This window comes from Xenopus laevis, chromosome 8L, assembly GCF_017654675.1.
Source record: "Xenopus laevis strain J_2021 chromosome 8L, Xenopus_laevis_v10.1, whole genome shotgun sequence".
Classification (NCBI taxonomy): Eukaryota; Metazoa; Chordata; class Amphibia; order Anura; family Pipidae; genus Xenopus; species Xenopus laevis.
The window spans coordinates 56,063,820-56,083,810 of NC_054385.1; the positions used below are offsets into that span (position 1 = coordinate 56,063,820).

Here is a 19,991-nt window from a genome sequence, read left to right on the forward strand (position 1 = left end):
GATCTATTTTCCAGAAAGCTTGGTAGCTGGGGTTTTTCGGATAAGGGGTCAGGACATAAGTTTGTATCTCATACATTAATCCTGCCTAAAAACCATTTAATCATTAAATAAACCTAGTAGGATTGTTTCGCCTCCAACATGGATTCATGCAGCTTAGTTGGGATCAAGTACAATATACTTTTATTATTACAGAGAAAAGGAAATCATATTTAAAAATGAGAATTATTTGATTAAAATGTTTTTATATTTTAGCATTTATTTTATTCCAGCAAGTGACTGGGAAGCACTCTGTCACTCTGAACAGGTAACCACCACCTAAAAATGTCCACCCCATTAATTATCCATATATTATGACCCACACTGATTCACAATCATGCCAATGAATTAATGGGTAGTGGGCATTTGCCCCTTCCCAGCCAAAACAGAAGAGATTATTTATTATTTAGACAGTACATAAAAGAAAGAGCCAAAGCACAGCCCAATTATGAAACCCACCATTTCAAAAAATAACTATTTCACACATGTCAGTGATACTGTATGTTGGTTTTGTAAAACATAAAACTCTTTCCTTAGCCAAATTGAACAGTTTTTCCAACAGAAAGTGTGCAGCTTTTGTTTCCAGCTTTCTAAGGGTGAAGGCATTTACTGACTTTCCATAATATTTAGGATTGTACAAGATACAGATTTTAACTCATATCACGTTTGTGAAAAAAAGGGTTTGAAACACTTAAATCAATTACATATATAAGATGAATTTGAGAAAGATAACAGTATGTAGGGAGCTAAGAGCAGTGATCAGCTTCAAAGTCCTTACTCACAGTGTAGCTCATGAGTGTGCAATAATGTGATAGCACATGAGAATAGACCCATAAAGGAAGTGCTATCATTGCACTGGCTAAAACAGTTCACCCAATCAAATCATGAGAATCGTTGATTTATTGCAAGTGCAATGCATGTGTCTGTAAGTTTATGAAAACAAAATAAGTCCTTATAATAAAGCGCAGCCCCCATATCCCCATGTGGAAAGCTCTCTGCTACTTAGAAAAGTTCTCTCTCTTAGCAAAGACTTACTGTATCTCCATATTAATTCCAGATTTCTCCATAGAACCAGATTTAATTCAATGAGCAAACTGTTTATCACAGGAAAACTCCAATGAAGTCTATGGGGATAAAAAAACTGGAAAAGTTTTTTCTCCTGGGACTGAATAAGTTTTCATGTGATAACCATAAAATTAACTTTACTCATTGTTTTGAAGTTGGCCCAATGGGCCATTGTTATTACAGTGAGTCAGGGTCGGACTGGATTGGCGGGACACTGGGAAAAAAACCCATATCCGCTCTCTGCTCTTCTTCCTGCAGCAACCAGCTGGTTGTGGGAAAAACATAGCACACGTGTGCGTGCTTTTGCGGCAGGGGGCCAGAGGGGGGCCCTGAGGCAGCAGCCTAGATGGGCCCTGGGTCCCCCAGTCGACCCTGCAGTGAGTAAAAGGTTTATCACGTGAAAAGTCATGGATGAGATTCAATTTGAGATGCAATGAATTCAGAAAAATTATCTCACAGGGAAAAACTGGAAGTGAATTAGGAGAATTTTTTTTCCCTCTAATTGAATTTTTTCCATGGCTTTTCATGTGATAAACCATGAGATAACTTTCTTTCAATGAATTGAATCTGGCCCAATATATGATAATAGTTTGAAATTGTAACCTAATCTCTAGTGGTACATTACTTTAACACATTAGCAACTTGATTGACAATCGAGAAATTTCTAGCCTAGGCATTATTTAAATGACCTCTCTGCTCTTCTTAGAAGCCCTTAAAAATATTTTTGCAAAAACCATCATGGTTGTTGAGGAAGCTCAATCCTTTTAGAGCCAGGGATTTTGGCTTTTGTAGTTCAGCATCACCTGAAAAATGTGAAGTGAGAGAAATCTTCTTCTTCTTATGTTGTTTCACTTAAGAAAAAGTACATCTAGAAGGCTGAACGTATCTAAAATATTTATACAGTATGAATACTGAAAAAAGTGCATATATCTCTACACTATTTCAAACATCCGATTGAATGTTTATTTACCGTTGTTATATTGTTCATTGAGAGCAGGATTTTACTTAATATTGTAATTATAAGCTTTGCAGCTGGTTGCTGAAGAATATAAACATAAAAAGTTCTTCAACTGGATTGCTTTGTGCCCACATCTACAATGAGGAATAGTCTTTAATGTGATTGCAGTTCTTTATCATTTATTTCTCTTCTACACATATGCTTCTTCCAATAAAAAGGAACAGCAGACCAGAGAGGAGGACAAGTGGGGTACCAGCAGCAGCAAACATAAAGGACCATCCATAATAAACATGAAAATGGGTTTCAGGCAAACATGCCTGGCTTCTTTCAAGAAGAATGTACCTCTGAAGGTCAGCAGCAAACTCCTTCCACAAGACGAAGAGCACGATCAGTAACACAAGTAATACTCCTGCAAACAAAATTATTTGTGGATTAGTTTACAGCACATGTTCCTATACTGGTCGTGCAGCAGAAAGCTACTGTCAAACAGTACATTTACAACATAAACTGCAACATGAAATCATATTTTAGATCTGTCAGCAGGACCAAACTGTTCATATGGATGACAGAAAAAAGCATAGAGCGAGAAGAAGATATATGGCAATAGTCAGAGACTATTTTTGGGGCACATTTCATACATCATTCTAGTTGCTAAGTGCACACATACCAGTACGTAAACTTTGAGCAAGGTGTTGTTGCTCTGCACAAAGAATTGTGGATGTACTTGATTAACCATTTCTGTGTAAATTGAAATACCATAGATTTATGCTAATATAGGTTTCCCACTCTGCTAAAGCCAGTTCTGACAAAACATGTGTTATAATAGCCTTAACATACAGGATATATCCTAATGATATGCATATGTTCAGTAAATAGAAACTCAGTCTGCTCTTTGGAAAAAATATTAAATAAATAGTACAAGTATGAGAAGCACAACAGACTTCAACAGACCTTTTAGTCCATTTTAAGCAAATAATTTTTTTAAACAATTTTATTTTTCTCCATAATATTAAAACAGTACCTTGTACGTGATTCTATTCACTCATTCACCCATAACCATTTTGGTGACAAAATAAGCCTATTGGGTTTTGTTGTTTAATAGACTTAAGGCAGTGATCCCCAACCAGTAGCTCATGAGCAACATCTTGCTCTCCAACCCCTTGGATGTTGCTCTCCGTGTCCTTAAGGCAGGTGCTTATTTTTGGATTCCAGGCGTGGTGTAAGGGTACCTGTACGGCGGGGTCGTCCGCCGCACCATCCTTCTTCTTAGCCGAGCCAGCGTGTTTTCGCTGGCGCCGGCTCCTCTATAGGGCGTGTGCCACGCGCCTCCTTTCCATTTAAAGGCGCAGGCACGCTGGCGTATGACGTCAGCGCGCAAAGGCGTGAAATTCAAACACTATTTAAGCCCATTCTGTCTGCTGACAAGTTGCCTGTGATAGGATTTGTTCCTGGTGCTTCTGAGCTTAAGATATTTCTGTCTGAACCTTTTTGTGATTCCTGTTGTGACCCCTGCCTGGCTTTTGACTATTCTGACTTCTGGATCCTGACCCTTGCCTGATTACCGACTACCTCTTTTGATTAACCCTCTGATTGACTTCCTGGTTTGACCCTTGCCTGCCTGACTACGTTTATTCTCCGCCTGCCTCGACCCGGCCTGTCTGACCATCCTTCTGCCTAATCCTTTGTACCGTGACCTTCAGCCCAAAAGACTTTGCTACCAGCCGTGCCCCTTTGCCAGCCAGAACATCTCCCCTTGCACCCCTCGTTAAGTCCAGGTGGCACCCAAGTAAGCTGAGGGCTCCTCCCAAAGCCCAATGGTGGTCACACTACTGGTGAAGCCAAGCCGAGACCAGGGTGCTTGGCACTTGTTCTGGTATTAGGTGCCGGTCGTGACATTTGGAAGCATATTTTAATTCCATAAAAACTAAGCATAGTGTTAAGTAGAGCCTCTTGTAGGCTGCCAGTCAACAAAGGAGCTACCAAATGGCCATTCACAGCCCTTATTGCCACCCCAAGGGAATTTTTCATGCTTGTGTTGCTCCCCAACTATTTTTACATTTGAATGTGGCTCATGGGTAAAAAAGGTTGGGGACCCCTGACTTAAGGTTTGATCCAAATGATGGAAATATCCCACATGTTTGAACTGTAAAAATGACTGCAATATAACAAATGCAACAAAAGGTAATAGGTAGCACCTCCCATTGATAGAGAGATAGCAAATTAATGGTGTGCAGGGTCACATGATCTCGGACAAAATAATGGGATGGTGCAATGACATGGGACACACTTTTCCTTCTCCTGCTTCAACTGCAATATAACAAATCCTGCCATTGTCATTTTTACAGTTAAAACTAATGTATATACAAGTATTGGTACTTACTTATTTAGTGCTTACATTTTTCCAAATATGATGGCATCACGCTATTATCTTTTAACTAGAAGGGTTGCCCAGCGTATGTGCATCTATCTTCTTTTAATAAATGCATTGTCTGCTGAGCGGAAAATTAGCAAGTGATCAAGCATGGCCTAAATCCAGCAGGACACTGCCAAATGAAATAATGTCCTTCTGTGTTAAGGGGCGTTTAATACATTAAGATTCTCTGCATTTGGTTTCAGCAGAGAAAGGGTTAATGCCTACACTGCCAAGATTTTACTTCAAGAACATGTTCCAGGCTCCTCTGGGGCTTTTCCTGTTTATCTGCTGCACAAATGAACTGGCCTTTTCTGCGTTGAGCAGATCAAACAGAATACAAACTGAGGGAGGATTACTTTGTATATTGCCATGCACTGGGTACAAATAATTTGGTTATCACTTTGCCAGCCATAAAATTGATCATTGCCTCATTTTCTAACGCTAAATTTGTAAAAAGGTTTGTGATTTTACAGGGAGTGGAGCTTGCTAGAAAGACCTCATTGCTGTGTAAAGCATCACAAGAGGTATAAGCCTTTTAAGCAATAGAGTAGATAGGAGTTCCTCAAAAAAAAGTTGAACATTTTTCTAAGTCCCAAAAAACGCTGGCGTCTTTTCCTTTTTACAGGGTGATAGGCTGAAAAAGATCGAAAAAATTTTTGGGGATACCCTCCTTCCCTTCTACAGTTGATAACATATGGCTCCCTGGCCTTGTGTAGTGTAATGTGTTTGCTGCAACATATACGTCCATTGTACTTTAACTGCACGCCGTAAACAAATTAGCCAACGCTAGCATAACTTCGAACTGCTGAGCGTATTATTGGTAGCACAAATTCGCCAGCGTTTGGTACCCTGTGCGCAACTTCGGATCTTCGTGAATTAGCGTTGTCCAGGCGAATTTACGCCTGGCAAAGTGTTGTGATGTGCGTGAAGCTAGTGATGGTGAATTTTCGCCGGTTAGTGAATTTGCCCCATGGAGTTATGTAATAAAAGAAACTATGGGGCAAATTTGCTTACCTCCGAATATGCGCCAGCACTTCGCCAGGTGTAGATTAGCCAGGGCTGCGCAAATTCACGAAGATCCAAAGTTGCGCACAAGTTACGAATCCAGCGTTTTTTGGCACAAAATTTTCAAACTAAAGTCTGGCTGTAGGTTCTACAGGATCTAAATAGCAATTTGACATGTGTTTTCTTAAAATACTTGTAAAAAAAGAATTTCTCAATGATGATATCTGGTTGATTAAAGGGATGGGCAGTCATTCATTTAACAAAATGTTCTGTTATTGGTTGGAATAAAAAGGTTTTAGTATGAAAGCTCTGATTGCTTGAGGAAAAGCACGTTCCATATTAAATGGAGCCTGATGGTAAAACAAGCAAAAGTAAGCTATAAATAAACAGACACCTATACATAAATAACTCTTTGCTTTACAGAGTATGCTGAAGTGATTTTCATAAATCAGATTTGCTCTTACAAAGCTCTTCCCCTTCAGATACTAACACAAGAACTGGCATTCAGAGCATCCGTGTATCTAATTACTGAGTCTTGGAATCTTATCTTACCAGAAGTGATCAGGAATCCGCCTCCTACTTTATAGAGTCGAGCAGCCACAAAGGGAACGGCACACACCAACAGCAATCCTCCCACAAGACTGGCAGCAACAGCTAGGATGATGAACGCAGTCCAGAATCCTCTGTACACTGGCAATTAAAATAGAAATATACTGAAGAGTTGTTTGAGCAGTGCAAATCTGTGCTTGCGCAGGCTGATGTTTACTTGAGATGTGTCTTCTTCAAGCTAGGCATTTGCTGTCAAACACTTAAAACTCTCATGTCTTATTTTACATATCTTTCAAAATGCCATTTGCTTTTAATTCAGCCGTTAAGAGTTGTGTTTGGTTTTCTGCATAAAGTGACACTGTCATTACATCGTTATGCTTTCTTATATTCACATTACAGGTACTGGGATACTTAGCACTGTGATGGTTTTCATACTTTCTTTTTATTATTTTAAAGGTTTATTATTATTTAAAAAATGTGTATATGCAAAATAGCACCAGGAAGGGTTAAAGAGAACCATGCACTGTTTGTGTGGCAAACATTTGGCCAAATCAGTATCCTGCTAAAAAAGGCCGAATCCTGGCCAAATCCAGAACCAAAGTCTGGATTCTGCATCTCTAACATGTTCACTATACAAGCAGTAATGTTTTAACAGTAATTGAAAACAAAGAAAAAGAAAGCTAACCCCACCTCCCCATCACAGGATCCGATGATTCAAAGAACAAATTAAAACTTAACTTTTACTAATAATTTACATAAAAATCGTAAGTCCAGGAAACCATTAAAATAATTGTTAAGATCAGGGGGATAAACGGACTGCAATTAAGTTATGCGATATATACAGGCCATGAAGCAGAAATTAGACCAACCAATTAGGGGGTAATTAACCAGTTACCTAGAAAAGAGTGGGTATCAAGCCCAATCCTCGCTGGTTTACTTCCTCAATTCAACATCCACACCTTCACCCTCAGTTTAACCCTCCCAGTTGAATGGAAACAAGTGAGTAAAGTGCCAATAAACCACGTATGTACACCAATAAGGGTCACAGACCCACACACACAGTCCACCTGCGGTTGAATTACAACGAGTGTGATCAACTTAATGACTATGTAGACCTCAATCTTTATACTACCTTCTTCCAACTGAGGCCAAAACTAGTGCTTTAACCAGGCTGAAACAGAACTTAATTCATATAATTAGTGATAGGCAAATCTGTCCCATTTTGCTTCGATGAATAATTAGTGAAACAGTGAAAAAAAATTGTGAAACAACAAAAATTTGCGAAACGTATTGAAGTCAATGGGCGTCAAAATAATTAAATTTTTTTTTTTTGGTCGTGGTGGATTTGAATATTTTGTCCAAACGCATTAAAGTCAATTGTCATAATTTTGACAGGCGACAATCTTTATGTGCGCGAGAATTTTGACGCGCAACAACTTTTTTTTGTTGTGGCAGATTTTCTCCGGCGAATTTCATTGAAAAGTTGAAAATATCATAGAAAAGATGTGGAAGTAAACAGTCCATGTGAAAGTATTTATTTGCCATTTAAAAAAAACATTTATCTAGACATCTAACTCTTTATTTTTATTATGAATGTAAAGTCAATATCCCTTCCCCCTAAATATGTTATTGGGACACATTTCTTACATTTACTGCAGCATTGCTATTTTTGAAGTTTATAGACACTGTCTTATATGAAGCAAGCTGCATTGTTTGATTTATATCTGCAAATACAACTTTGTAAGTCACTGAATTAATGCAAACTACCTTAAAAGAGATTTTAAGAAGGTCACAATTTGCACAATTCTCTCATGGCATCAAAATAGGCTAGACTATGAGCCATAGGTGTTTTTGACAAATAATGAAACGTTTTCAGAAATGTGCATTTAAGACATACAGATATATTGTATTAGAAAGCTTATCTCCCCTGTGACGTTTTTCCAAACAACTTCCACATTTGACATATTATATTCTTAGGCCCAAACATACATATCTTCTAATACACTTTAAACATGACAGAGTAAGGTCAAATATCAAAAGTCAGGGTCTGGAAGTGGGCTGCCCCTTGGCTTGTACATGTAGTAATCTTTACAGCCAATGTAAAGAATGTGTTTAGGGAAATTATATTTTCATAAGACATTATTGTAAAAGTAAGATGCACTTGTTTGGCGAGGTGGTCAAAATCCAATCAGTTGGGCCTGGGGCCATTGATCAGATCATAACTGAGACCTACAGAGACCTGTTAAGTGAGGACTGCATCAATGGGCTTATGTGGTCCCCACCCAATGGCAAAGCTACTATATTAATAGCTGGCAATATCAATATTGCTCCCATCGATCAAGCAGGTCTTGTAGAGTTCCTTATTCACAAGCTTATAAAAACTGCCAGCTCAGTCTGGAATCATGAGCTTTTATCGGCCCATGTATGTCAAGCTCAGTACTAAAAATCTATGCTAGATGGCAGCATAATCGAAATAGACATGGCTTAGGGGGTATAATAGCTAAATCCTTCCCTACCTGCTGGGTAATTATTTTTATTTAAGCATTTTGCAGGTTATTTCCTCATCTAACCACATCTCACTGAATACTTCTCATAATGGTCCAATGTTAGAAGTTTAGGCTAAATATATTTGTTGGCCTGAGTCCATGAATAAAAACATCTCGGTGTTTTTTTAGAATATATTCATGGTGTTTGGACATTTTTTTGCATACATGAACACAAGCAAGAACATATCACCACAGTAAAGTAGTGCACTTAACAGTTCAATTATAAAACAAGCTGGCAATACACATCTAGATATTCCCAGCGGGTAAATAAAAGGGCCAGTCTGTGTAGCAAACAGGGTTAACCCAAGGTCAGAACGGAGCCACAGAAGAAATAGGAGCAGATGGCGTAATTTCCAGAAAAGGGATACACAGATGAGGCTGAGATTTACATATGGACAAAGCAATTTTGTATGTAGGTAAAGAGAAATATGTGAATGTGGTCAATTTGCCAAATAAAGGGCTATACAAAAATTCGCTTAAACATGGCACCAAACAGGAAATGGAAGGTTGGTTTTGGATATTTCTATGATAAGATCATGTATTCATTCCTTCACTGCTGCTAAAATCAGCAAACAGTGTTACTTATTATTCCTTGTCTGCGGAGGACGCTTTTCTTGCTTAAATATTTCCAAGTGTGGCAGTTACACAAAGTGAATCAAATAGTCCTTCAGCAAGTATCTTCTGTTTATGTCTTCTACATGGTATCTTTGCAAAACAAGCCGGGTTGGAGAGTATTTTTTTAAGCTCTTTGATAACTAGTGCAATATTCTCATTAATATAATGTCAGAATTGTGATGATGCTCTATCAGGTTTAAATCTATGAGAGGCTTTTGTGCATGTTCTGAAGATAAGAACAACATGACTAATGCAAAACAGAAGTATTGTCGTCCTGTACTTGATAAAATACCAAACGTTGAAGATTTGTGTAATTGTATTTAATTATGTGTCAAACAGCAAAGCCTTTTATCATTATTTTGTTACCCATAAAGATAATGTTTCTTCAAGAAAGAAAAAGAAGCCTTTGAATAAAAGCTCTGTGTTGTCAGTATTGGAAGAAGTCCTGACAGACAGAGAGATCTGTCACATACCAAAGATTGATGTACGGAGGCAGATGGTACATGTTCTCTATGTGAGCACTGGATAAGAATAGTCCTTTATCCCTAGTGAACAGATATTTCAAAATGCAACAAAAGCAAGTGAGATCCATGGCAAGCCTGCCTCAAACGAAAGGGGTTAATAAATCTGGACAGGCATTTTACTCAAAGATTAACCTAGGCTTAAGGTGGCAGCAACATAAAAAAATAACCAGATTAATATATATCCCTAAATAATACTCAGGGGCCGATTCACTAAATTCGAGTGAAGGATTCGAAGTAAAAAAACTTCGAATTTCGAAGGTTTTTTTGGCTACTTCGACCATCGAATGGGCTACTTCGACCTTCGACTACGACCTTCGACTTCGAATCGAACGATTCGAACTAAAAATCATTCGACTATTCGACCATTCGATAGTCGAAGTACTGTCTCTTTAAAAAAAACTTCGACCCCCTAGTTCGGCAGATAAAAGCTACCGAAGTCAAGGTTAGCCTATGGGGAAGGTCCCCATAGGCTTGCCTAAGTTTTTTTGATCGAAGGATATTCCTTCGATCGTTGGATTAAAATCCTTCGAATCATTCGATTCGAAGGATTTAATCGTTCGATCGAAGGAATTATCCTTAGATCGTTCGATCGCAGCATTTGCGCTAAATCCTTCGACTTCGAATATCGAATATATTTTAGTTCCTAGTCGAATATCGAGGGTTAATTAACCCTCGATATTCGAATCTTGATGAATCGGCCCCTCAGTGTCATAGAGTTTTTCTTAAAATGATTTCACTTAAACACAGAATATAGGGTATAGTTTTATATATATATATATATATATATATATATATATATATATATATATATATATATATATATATATATATATATATATATATATACCAAACCTAACAATAATTTGGGTTGCAAAGTCTCATAAATTCTGTACTGATACAGACTGCAGGGCTTATTCACAAAGATACTAGCAATCACATATGATTCTAAGTAACTTACAACAAGCATCAAGGAATACAAGGAAACTTTATTAATAATACTATACATTGCAGAGTATTGAAAACATGTCTCATCTAGGCTCTTCAAGGTGTAAAATAATATAAAAACATTATAAACAGGATTGCAATTAAAAATATAAAAACATCTCAATGATGAAGTGCATAACAATATATCATAGTGATTGCAAACGTTTCGAGAACTTGCCAAAATGTATAAACCTCCTGGTTTTCACTGTAAATTATTACATGTTGAAGAGACAAAAACTAAACTCTATAAAAACTAGAAATCTATAACCCATAATTCAATGTCATTTTTGGCAAAATGAACGCTAAATTGTGTCTGTATTGCTGCATAGCTGCATAGCATGCAAGTTGATTTGGAAGATATTTCCCCAGCACCCACTATTGACAAAACTTGACAAAAGGCCATAGAGGCCTGAAACCTTGTTTGTTTGAGATCCAAGCCAGAAAATCCAATAAAGGCTTTTTAAGATTATACACGATTTGCATGGTGCTGTGATTTCGTTTTGCATTGCTTATCCGGTTGGAGTGGACAACCTCGCACGTGCACCTACTTGACAAATTTGTGGTTTGGGTGAGTGTTGACCAATTGTTCCAGTTGCCCAGCACCCACTATTATCTTGGAATTCAGAGTAAAAAAAAAGTATTGCAAGTACCAATAAATTGCACTTTTGAACTTTGTAACTGAACCCCTCTGAGTAACTATTACATATACTTAAGTGCATTGTAACAGACAGTGGGCCTTATATATGTATAAACACAATACAATTAGTGTTCATTAAGAAAGTATACCTGCACTCTACATATTAAAAATACAGCTCGTAGTGTAGAGCACAATGCCGGCAGGTGCAAGGCAGAACTATTGTTATCACCAGCATCAACATATATGGCAGACAGTAGGAACGGACCTATTTTGCACCCTGTGGCAGACTGAATGTATATTTCAATATAATGGGCATTTCAGCTGTTTCAACCACTAACATTCCCTAAATAGTGAATAAAGGAACAATAGTAATATTTGCTGAGCTAAATAAGCCTTGTCTGATCCATCCATAAATGCAATAAATACAAATTTATAAAAACAAAACAGAAAAAATACAGGCATCACCTGGGACAGAGGAACTCCAAGTTAAAAAAAAAAACAAGTGCATAAACCAGTCAGTCTTATCATTATCTGAACTTTGATGCTTATTTGTTTGTTAATCAATACACATCACAATTAGTGACGTCGGGAGAAGTTGTTTTTTATTTTAAGAAACAAAAATCAACAGTTTACTGGTATTTTATAGCACTAGGGACTTATATGTAAATATGATACTTTTGTGCAAAAGCCCGAACTTGCAGAGTGAGATGATCCTTCTTTAAAGACACATGAATTTTGTTCCACAACAATGAAAAAATGGAACACATTTGCATTTTCAGCATGTTAAACAAAATATGCAATTTACATTAGATATGGTATTTGCCTGCATGTATGCAGCTTTTTCATACATACATGGAACTAAAGGGGAAAGAACATGGTAACTATTGGGACCTAAATTCTGGAATGGAATATGTATCAATTCATTCCCACTACCTAAGGGAATTCCAACAAGCTCCTCATTTATCTAAGTTCTGGATTTTATGAGCAAGTCAAAAAAAGGGAGACTTTGCTGCAATGTAAAAGAGACATATTCTCACATGGAAGATTATTATCAAGCAATCTAAGAAAATGTTTCTAGATGATGGTACCTGGGACACTGATAATGATATCTTTGTATTTCTATCAGTGTGCTTGTTTGTATGCAAATGTGTGTGTATGAACAATGCAAGTGATGGTTTGTAAGGATTTGTACTGTGAAATTGTACCTACATACTGTATCCCAAAAGCAATTGCAGACCTGCATTGGTCTCTAGAATCTTTATTCAAGAACATAGTAATAGAAATTGAAAGTGAAGGCATAATAACAGTACATGCTTAATACCATCATGAACACATCCAGCTTTGTAGGGATAAAACAACAGGATTAAGTGCAGATTATGTGCAGTGCTTTAAGGGTATTACAAAGTGAATGTGCCATACCTGCAGTGGGATCATAAGATGGATGAGGAACAGGTCCTAGAGCGATGGGCATGGGAAACAGATATCCATGGATGCAGTGCTTGGGGTGAGCTTGGCTAGCTAAAGAATAATACAATAAAATTAAAAAAAAAATAATTAGTAACATAAAGGCATGAGAGATCAAATAAAAGATGCTCCTTATATAATCGATGTCTTCTCTTGATAGCAACCTGTTTCCTGTTTAGGGAAAAATGTGTTACCATACTTCACTTTCTAAAATCTATAACATAATTCTCGACTTCAAATATAGAGTGATTTTCAATGTGGTAAAGATTTATTGTAGCGCCTTTAAATTCACTTAAATTATATTTTTGAGGAGCATACCCAGAGCAAGCACAGAAACTTTGGCCAGTAGAGCTCTGTAATATTAAGCTGCTACCTGGTCATGGAGCACAATTCCCTGGGGTTCTCCAAGGAATACACAGCATCCAAAATAGGTCAACAGAAGATAACTGGTTAGAGGTAATGGAGATAAAGAAGAGAAGCACTAGAACAATGCACAGACTGAGGAAATGTATTAGGCAAACCTGTACTCTTGGCCATAGGCAAACAGATATTGGTTAAATAAAAATACATAACAAGGGTCAGGCTGGTTACTGGCCATAGACAGACTCAGTCAAAACCAGGAGCATACAAGCAACAGATTGTATCAGGTTTTAAAGAGGTGGGTCTTGCACCCAAAAAAAAACTACAGGTGGCACTTCATTACTCCCATGTTATATCTTCAGGTGCAGCAACACAATATTACATATTAATATGTAGAGTCTGATATTCACAGCACTTTATATTTGCAAAAGCCAACAATGCACGTTTATTGGGGTGCTGCTCTGTAAAGCAGGAGTATTGCCCAGGCACATGACAATGAATGCAGGGATCCCTACAAGATCCCTACACTCTGCATTCATCACAATAGAAGTTCAAATTATCAGAAAGTTTGTATACTCTCAGCAACTTATTACCTTAAAAAAGACACAGTGGGGTGTAATCACCAATTCACTGAATTTTATTTATTCAAAAGAAAGAAAGAAAAATACAACCCTGTATGTCTTTATATTCCACAATCACTAAAAACAGTTTATACTACTGCCAATAACTACTTAGGCACTTATAAAGTGCTTGTGCTTGTCACAAGTACTTTATAAGTTCCTAAGTAGTTATTGGTAGTAGTATAAACTGTTTTTAGTGATTTTGGAATATAAAGACATACAGGGTTTTATTTTTCTTTCTTTCTTTTGAATTAATAAAAAAAGAAGTTCAAATTAGTCATAAAGGTATAAGAACCACTTAAACATTATATGAATAAAAATATCTTGCCCATTAAAATACCTTTACCCTCCAGAAACTCTAATGCTCAGAAGGTCTAAGCAACAATTAAATATTTCTTGAATAAAGATATCTGGCCTAAGAGCCAGGTAAGCATTTATAATTTCTGACACTGGGCAAGGACATGATCTCCAACATGGAGTTCAGGGTAAAAGCGTTATAATTTAAAATAAGAACTAGGCCAATTTTGTGTGCAACCCAAGGCAACAGGCATAGCTTTAGCAATAGGAGCCTGGGTGAGACAAATGTCTTTTTGTAAGCCAGGGCAACAGTTATGCCTTCTGCCTTAATAACCAGACATGAGTTCTTAGCAACCAGAAAAATATACTGGAATACAAATATAGGCAGCTGGACTGCAGACAGGATGTTTAGACTTGCAGGCATAGAAGTTTGGGCAACTGGCGTTGCTAATAGCATGGCCGTTTCCATGAAGACATATGGAGCTATAAATATCCATGTTGTGGCTTTTATCACACACAACAATCTGCAGTGAACTTCTGGGTGGAGGCCCAACTACCAACTTTATTGTCAAAAGACTTTGGGTGGAATATAGGGGGAATCACAGCAAATTATTCATTAAAAAGAACAAAGCTATTTGAAAAGAAAGCCTTCCATGCAGAGCATTATTTTGTCTGTATTACTATATGTTTAAATGTTTAAATAACATTTAAATAATGTTTTTAAATAACGTATAAATAATGTTTAAATAATATTATAACTTTTAGAATCATTGCCTTATTCACTCTTCGATCTTTTTTTTATTAGTAAGTGATTTTTTCTCAATAATTAACCTAGAACTTTTTAAAAACTGCTATAAAACCTGCAGATAATGGAAAAAGTGCAAACTAACTAAGATTTAATTAATTCTTATAGGAGGCAAACCATCCTATTGAGTTTATTTAATGTTTAAATATTTTTTAGTAGACTTGAGCTATGGAGATCCAAATTCCAGAAATACCCCTTATCTGGAAAACCTCAGGTCCCAAGCATTCTGGATAACAGGTCCCATACCTGTTATATAAACTATTCTCCAAATTCATTTCCAGATTTTTTCCCATAGACTTCAATAGAGTTTTCAAGTGATAAACATTGAGATGTTTTTCAGAATTGAAATGCATCTCAAATTGAATCTCATCCTTGAGTTTTCACATTATAAACCTTTTTCTCACTGAATCTGGCCTAGTATGTGAAAAATAAACACTTTAAATATATTTAATGCACAGCAGTTCATCTAAAACACAAAAGATGTGCCTATCAGTAAATGATACTCACTAAACCAGAAGTTCCAAATTGTCTCTTGATATTCATCCCCATTAAACCAGCACCTCCAAAAGAAGCCCTCGTGGTGAAAAAACAAGGTGGGCTTTGGAGAATCTGTTGTATTCTAAGGTAAAGGAAAAAAATTTAACTACTAATCACAAAGCATGGCACTTCCGGGTGTATATCCCGACCAAAGCAGTTTTTGTTGTTTGTTAATAATTAATATTATTATTTACTAGATGCTAAATTGCTATTACTATGATGTAAATCTAATATTGTATTAGTCTACAGCATTCTATATTTCTAAAATAAATACATTTCTTATAAGTTAGATTGCTATAGAACAAAACAAAATGCCTCAGAATTGGGTTACATCTATAACCAATGCCAACCAGCAGGCAATGACAGAAACCACATATGTGAAGACTGACTGTAACTGATCTATATTCAAAGTGAACAAATATCCACTGCTTTATACAGTATTTGGTGTATGGAAATCACTAGGAGTAAACCATATTGTCCAGCCTCAATTTCGATCAAATTCCATCACACAAATGGCAGCAGTGCTTGAGATCATTTGATTACCTCGGCAGCAGGAGAGCGCTCTCTGGAAACATTACAATTTTCTGTTGCCAACAACCAGTAGTCTGTTCCAAATGCAATGAGGAATAAGAGAACTCCAATCCCACCAATAATACCAGCAGCCAAAGCAGCGATTCCAACTTTCATCTTGGTGGACGCTCTGTTCAGAAAGAGACAGACAAAAACAGAGTGGCAGGGCTTGGTAAATGAAAGGAAGGGTGCTATTTTGGGACACTGGTTTAATAGCTGGTGTAGGGTTCTCAGAGGAGTGCTGGAAGGGAACTATTAAAAGCAGATGACCTTCTGCCTCTGAACAGTTGTGGTATGAAAAAAAATCACCACAACTTGTGAGGCGAATGCAAAGTAAACACATGCAGATCATTAAGGATTGTGTGCATGATTATAGCCCTGGTCTGTTGTGTTCCTTGAATATATGCAGATAACATGTGATTTTCTAGCTCTGGAATTTCCTACAGAAAAGACTTTGCTTCTCTTCCTATATCTAATCAAATAACTGAGGTAATTACTGCACACAGGAATGCATTAAAAAAGTTGCTTGAAAGTTGTGATGCCTTATTTATCATAGTGTGAAAACTAGAACTAAAGAACATAGCCGAAATAAAACAAATCCCTCTTTTCTAAGATCTCTTTTGCCTACTTCATATTATACCTAGGTGCAGATTTATCAAAATGTGAGTTTAAAGCTTAATTAACAAAAGAACCCATGTTCTATTGATTCTTATGTGATTTTTAAGATTGTATGGGTGAAAGTAAAGGTGAAATTATGGGTAAAAGTTAGAACTTGCCATAAATATGGTTATGATAAATATGGTCTAAAAATCTCATGGGAATGAACAGAAGATGAGTGCGTTTTTGTTTATTAAACTAAACCTACATAAGTCTGCCCCCTAGAGATCAATAATAATGACAATAATAATTCTCTAATTCAAGACTGTGTCCATTCAAGAGATTATTATGTCTTTGCAATGACATTTGTTTTATAACAATCCTGCTCCCAAACATATGAAATAGTGGATAATTAGTCTATGACATGGACAGCACTTGTGTATGGGATGGGAGTTGCAAGATGTGGTAATTATCATACACAGGGGTCCGTTTACTAAAGTGCGGTAAAAATATTCGCACAATATATAGACAGAATTTTCGCGAAATATGTTATCGGCAGTTTACTAACCTGCGGTAAAAATTAATTTGCAAATTTTCTTGCGCAAGAATAATTGTTCGCCAGTTATTGCATTCACATTAATGGCCGGTTTACTAAACAGCGAAATGTGCTAAAGACAAAATTAACGCCAGAATATTTGCAAAATTTTACCGCCACCTATGTAGTGGCGTAAAAGTATTTTTTTTGCCAGAAAGTTCTCAAGGGGCAAGAAATATCCCATAATACTGTTTTTTACCCATCATTCTTTGCTGACAGGAGAGAGATCTGTAGCTATTGATTCTATTGGCAGAAGGTTTATATGATGCATACATGTTTGATTGGTGTTATTTTGGTAATGTTGTTGGATGGTATAATCATCAGTCAATAAAGTTTATGAGTTTTGAATATGCATTTCTGGCCATAAATGTCACAGTAAAAATTGCTATAATAACCGCCACAAAACAAGACTATTTTATAGCATAAATATTCGCAAAAACATAATTTGTCACCAGAAAATTCACAACTCGCTAAAATTACCGCTAACGTAAGCTGGTTCGTTAACGTAGTTACCGCAAGTGATCGCAATGACTGCGAATATTCTAGCGTAAAAATATTCTCAGCGATAACATGAGGAAACTTAAAGTCAGATTTACCGCACTTTAGTAAACGGACCCCTGCAGAGCAAAGCAGGTGTGTAGGTATTCAGTAACATCAGCAACTTCAACTTTACTGAAGAAGTCGGCTATTTCGTTCTACTGCACATGAATCTGCCCTGGAAAATTTGAAGAACAGGGCCGAAACTAGGGGTAGTCAGAGTAGGCTCCTGCCTAGGGCGCAATTATTAGGGCGCAATTATTAGGGCGCAATTATTCCCCCAAATACACTTTTAAGGCGAATTTTTTTTGTTTTTAAAAAATGTTTTAAAACCCTGGTAGGCCTTTAATTATATATGGTGTAAGGCCTACCACACTTGGTGTGTGATTTGTATGGGTTAGTGTGGGTAGCAGTGCTCCCCAGCTCCCTCTTATTTGGCAGCATCAGCATGTACCTTTGTTTAAAGTACTCCAAGTCTCAGGTGCTTTTTAACGTGCTGTGGCACATGCACTGTAGGAAACACGTGCAGACATCAATGTCACACAGAGAACTGGTTGCCTGGTGCATTGGTGTGGTGCGCACTGAAGAGAGCTGCTGCTGCACAGACAGAGAAAACCCAAAGACTGGCCTTGTTTTCTGATACTTCATTCTGGCTGCTGGACGAGATTTGGGGGCAATATTTTGGCTGCTGCTGGCACAGATACAGATTTGGGGGCAATATTTTGGCTGCAGTTGGCACAGATGTGGGGGCAATATTTTGGCTGCTGCTCATAAAATTATCCTACTGAAAATGTTGTTTTGGTTTTTCTGACATTTTTAGTGTTCCTTATTTTTGTTCATATCATTACATATTTCTATAAATGAAAAGTGTCATTCATTAATGTGTTGTAACAATTCTTTATTAAAAAAACATAATGGTAAGGTGAGAAGTGGTAATGTGGGGGGGGGGGCTGATTGAAGCCCTTGTCTAGGGTGCCAAACTACCTTGACCCAGAAGAAAAAAAAGAAGAAGGAAGCCGATCACTCCAGCACCTGCCCGGGGTGTGAACTACTGTAAGTATATATTATCAATTGGGGGTACCTAACTTTTGGCACCCCCAATTAAATATGCCTTTCCTTCTCCTTTAAGAGCTTCAAAGTTACAGTTAGGGTTCCGATTTGGTTAGGCTGAATACTAAGGATTTAATCTAGTGTGTGAATTCTGCAAATAATGCCAGAAATCTGTCTCCTGTGCATTCATAATTGGTATAGGTTAAAGTACTTAACAATATTACAGTATAGGATCTATTAAGGGAGATGGAAATTGTATATTTATAACTTTTTTGGATTGCTGTTTTTTGCGTAATAAATCCCATTCTATCAATATTGGGTGTCAGACTCCATCATAAATTCATTTTGTTAATTAATACAGTAAAAATTGTATTTGTCTTTTTAAAATGCCATCATATTTTCTTTATGGAAGTAAAGCTCTTTTCTTTATTGAGGGGTAATTTACAAAGTGCAAGCGCAAAATTGCAACCCTTAGTGCTCATTTAGGGAACACTTTTGTCCAGGGTCTAGAAACATAAAATCAAGGTTTGACTATAGGACTGGTGTGGGACTGCAAAGAAATTACTTAAAATGTGTCCTTATTAGTATCATTCACAGTGGTCAAACAAAATTATGCCATCAAATGTGGGAAACCATGGCTTAAAATTCAGGAAATGCACCCACTGAAATTTAACAGTAGGGGACTGCAAAAAAACCCACATAAAATACAGCAAACTGTACGACGCATCAGTGTAATATTGGAGTTTGACTATAATTAAATAAATTATAGTTATGTTTCAAATATAGTTATTTATCATTTTACTGTAAGGTACTCATCCATACATGCTTTTCTATACATTGCACTGTGTGTGGCTCCTAATCCCAGTGTTTTATTGCCTACTTTATTGCTTTTTTTATTACCTTGATAATATCATTTTTTATTTTTCCTTTTCGTTAGTCTTCCCAGTGCCCTTGAGGTCTCTAAATAAAGAAGCCTATAAAAGAAAATAACAAATAATATTATTGTACGGCTGAAAGGGCCTCTGCATTAAACAAAGGAGCATTACTAATCATTAATTGGCACCCTGGTGTATTACGTTAGTATTCCTTAACTTGCAATGAATAATGTTCTCATAAAATTCACTCACAGTTTGGGGTTTTCACTGTCTTCTTTTTCTGGCACAGTTTAACAGAACTTTTTTTAAGGGAAAAAAGGGCAAGAAAGCAGAAAATTGTACTTGAGAACAG

General features: G+C 36.9%; 1 protein-coding gene across 1 annotated transcript in view; it reads right to left on the minus strand.

The window, feature by feature from the left end:
* Positions 1–238: 238 nt before the first annotated feature.
* Positions 239–19,991, minus strand: part of tmem182.L (transmembrane protein 182 L homeolog) — a 29,071-nt gene continuing 9,318 nt past the window's right edge. The window contains exons 2-7 of the mRNA XM_018229949.2: positions 19,665–19,738; positions 15,959–16,115; positions 15,386–15,497; positions 12,752–12,850; positions 6,030–6,167; positions 239–2,468 (exon numbers count right to left, since the gene is read on the minus strand). Of these exons, the coding sequence (XP_018085438.2) occupies positions 2,239–2,468; positions 6,030–6,167; positions 12,752–12,850; positions 15,386–15,497; positions 15,959–16,115; positions 19,665–19,678 (750 nt within the window). The 5' untranslated portion in view covers positions 19,679–19,738 and the 3' untranslated portion in view covers positions 239–2,238. The remainder of the gene's footprint in view (positions 2,469–6,029; positions 6,168–12,751; positions 12,851–15,385; positions 15,498–15,958; positions 16,116–19,664; positions 19,739–19,991) is intronic.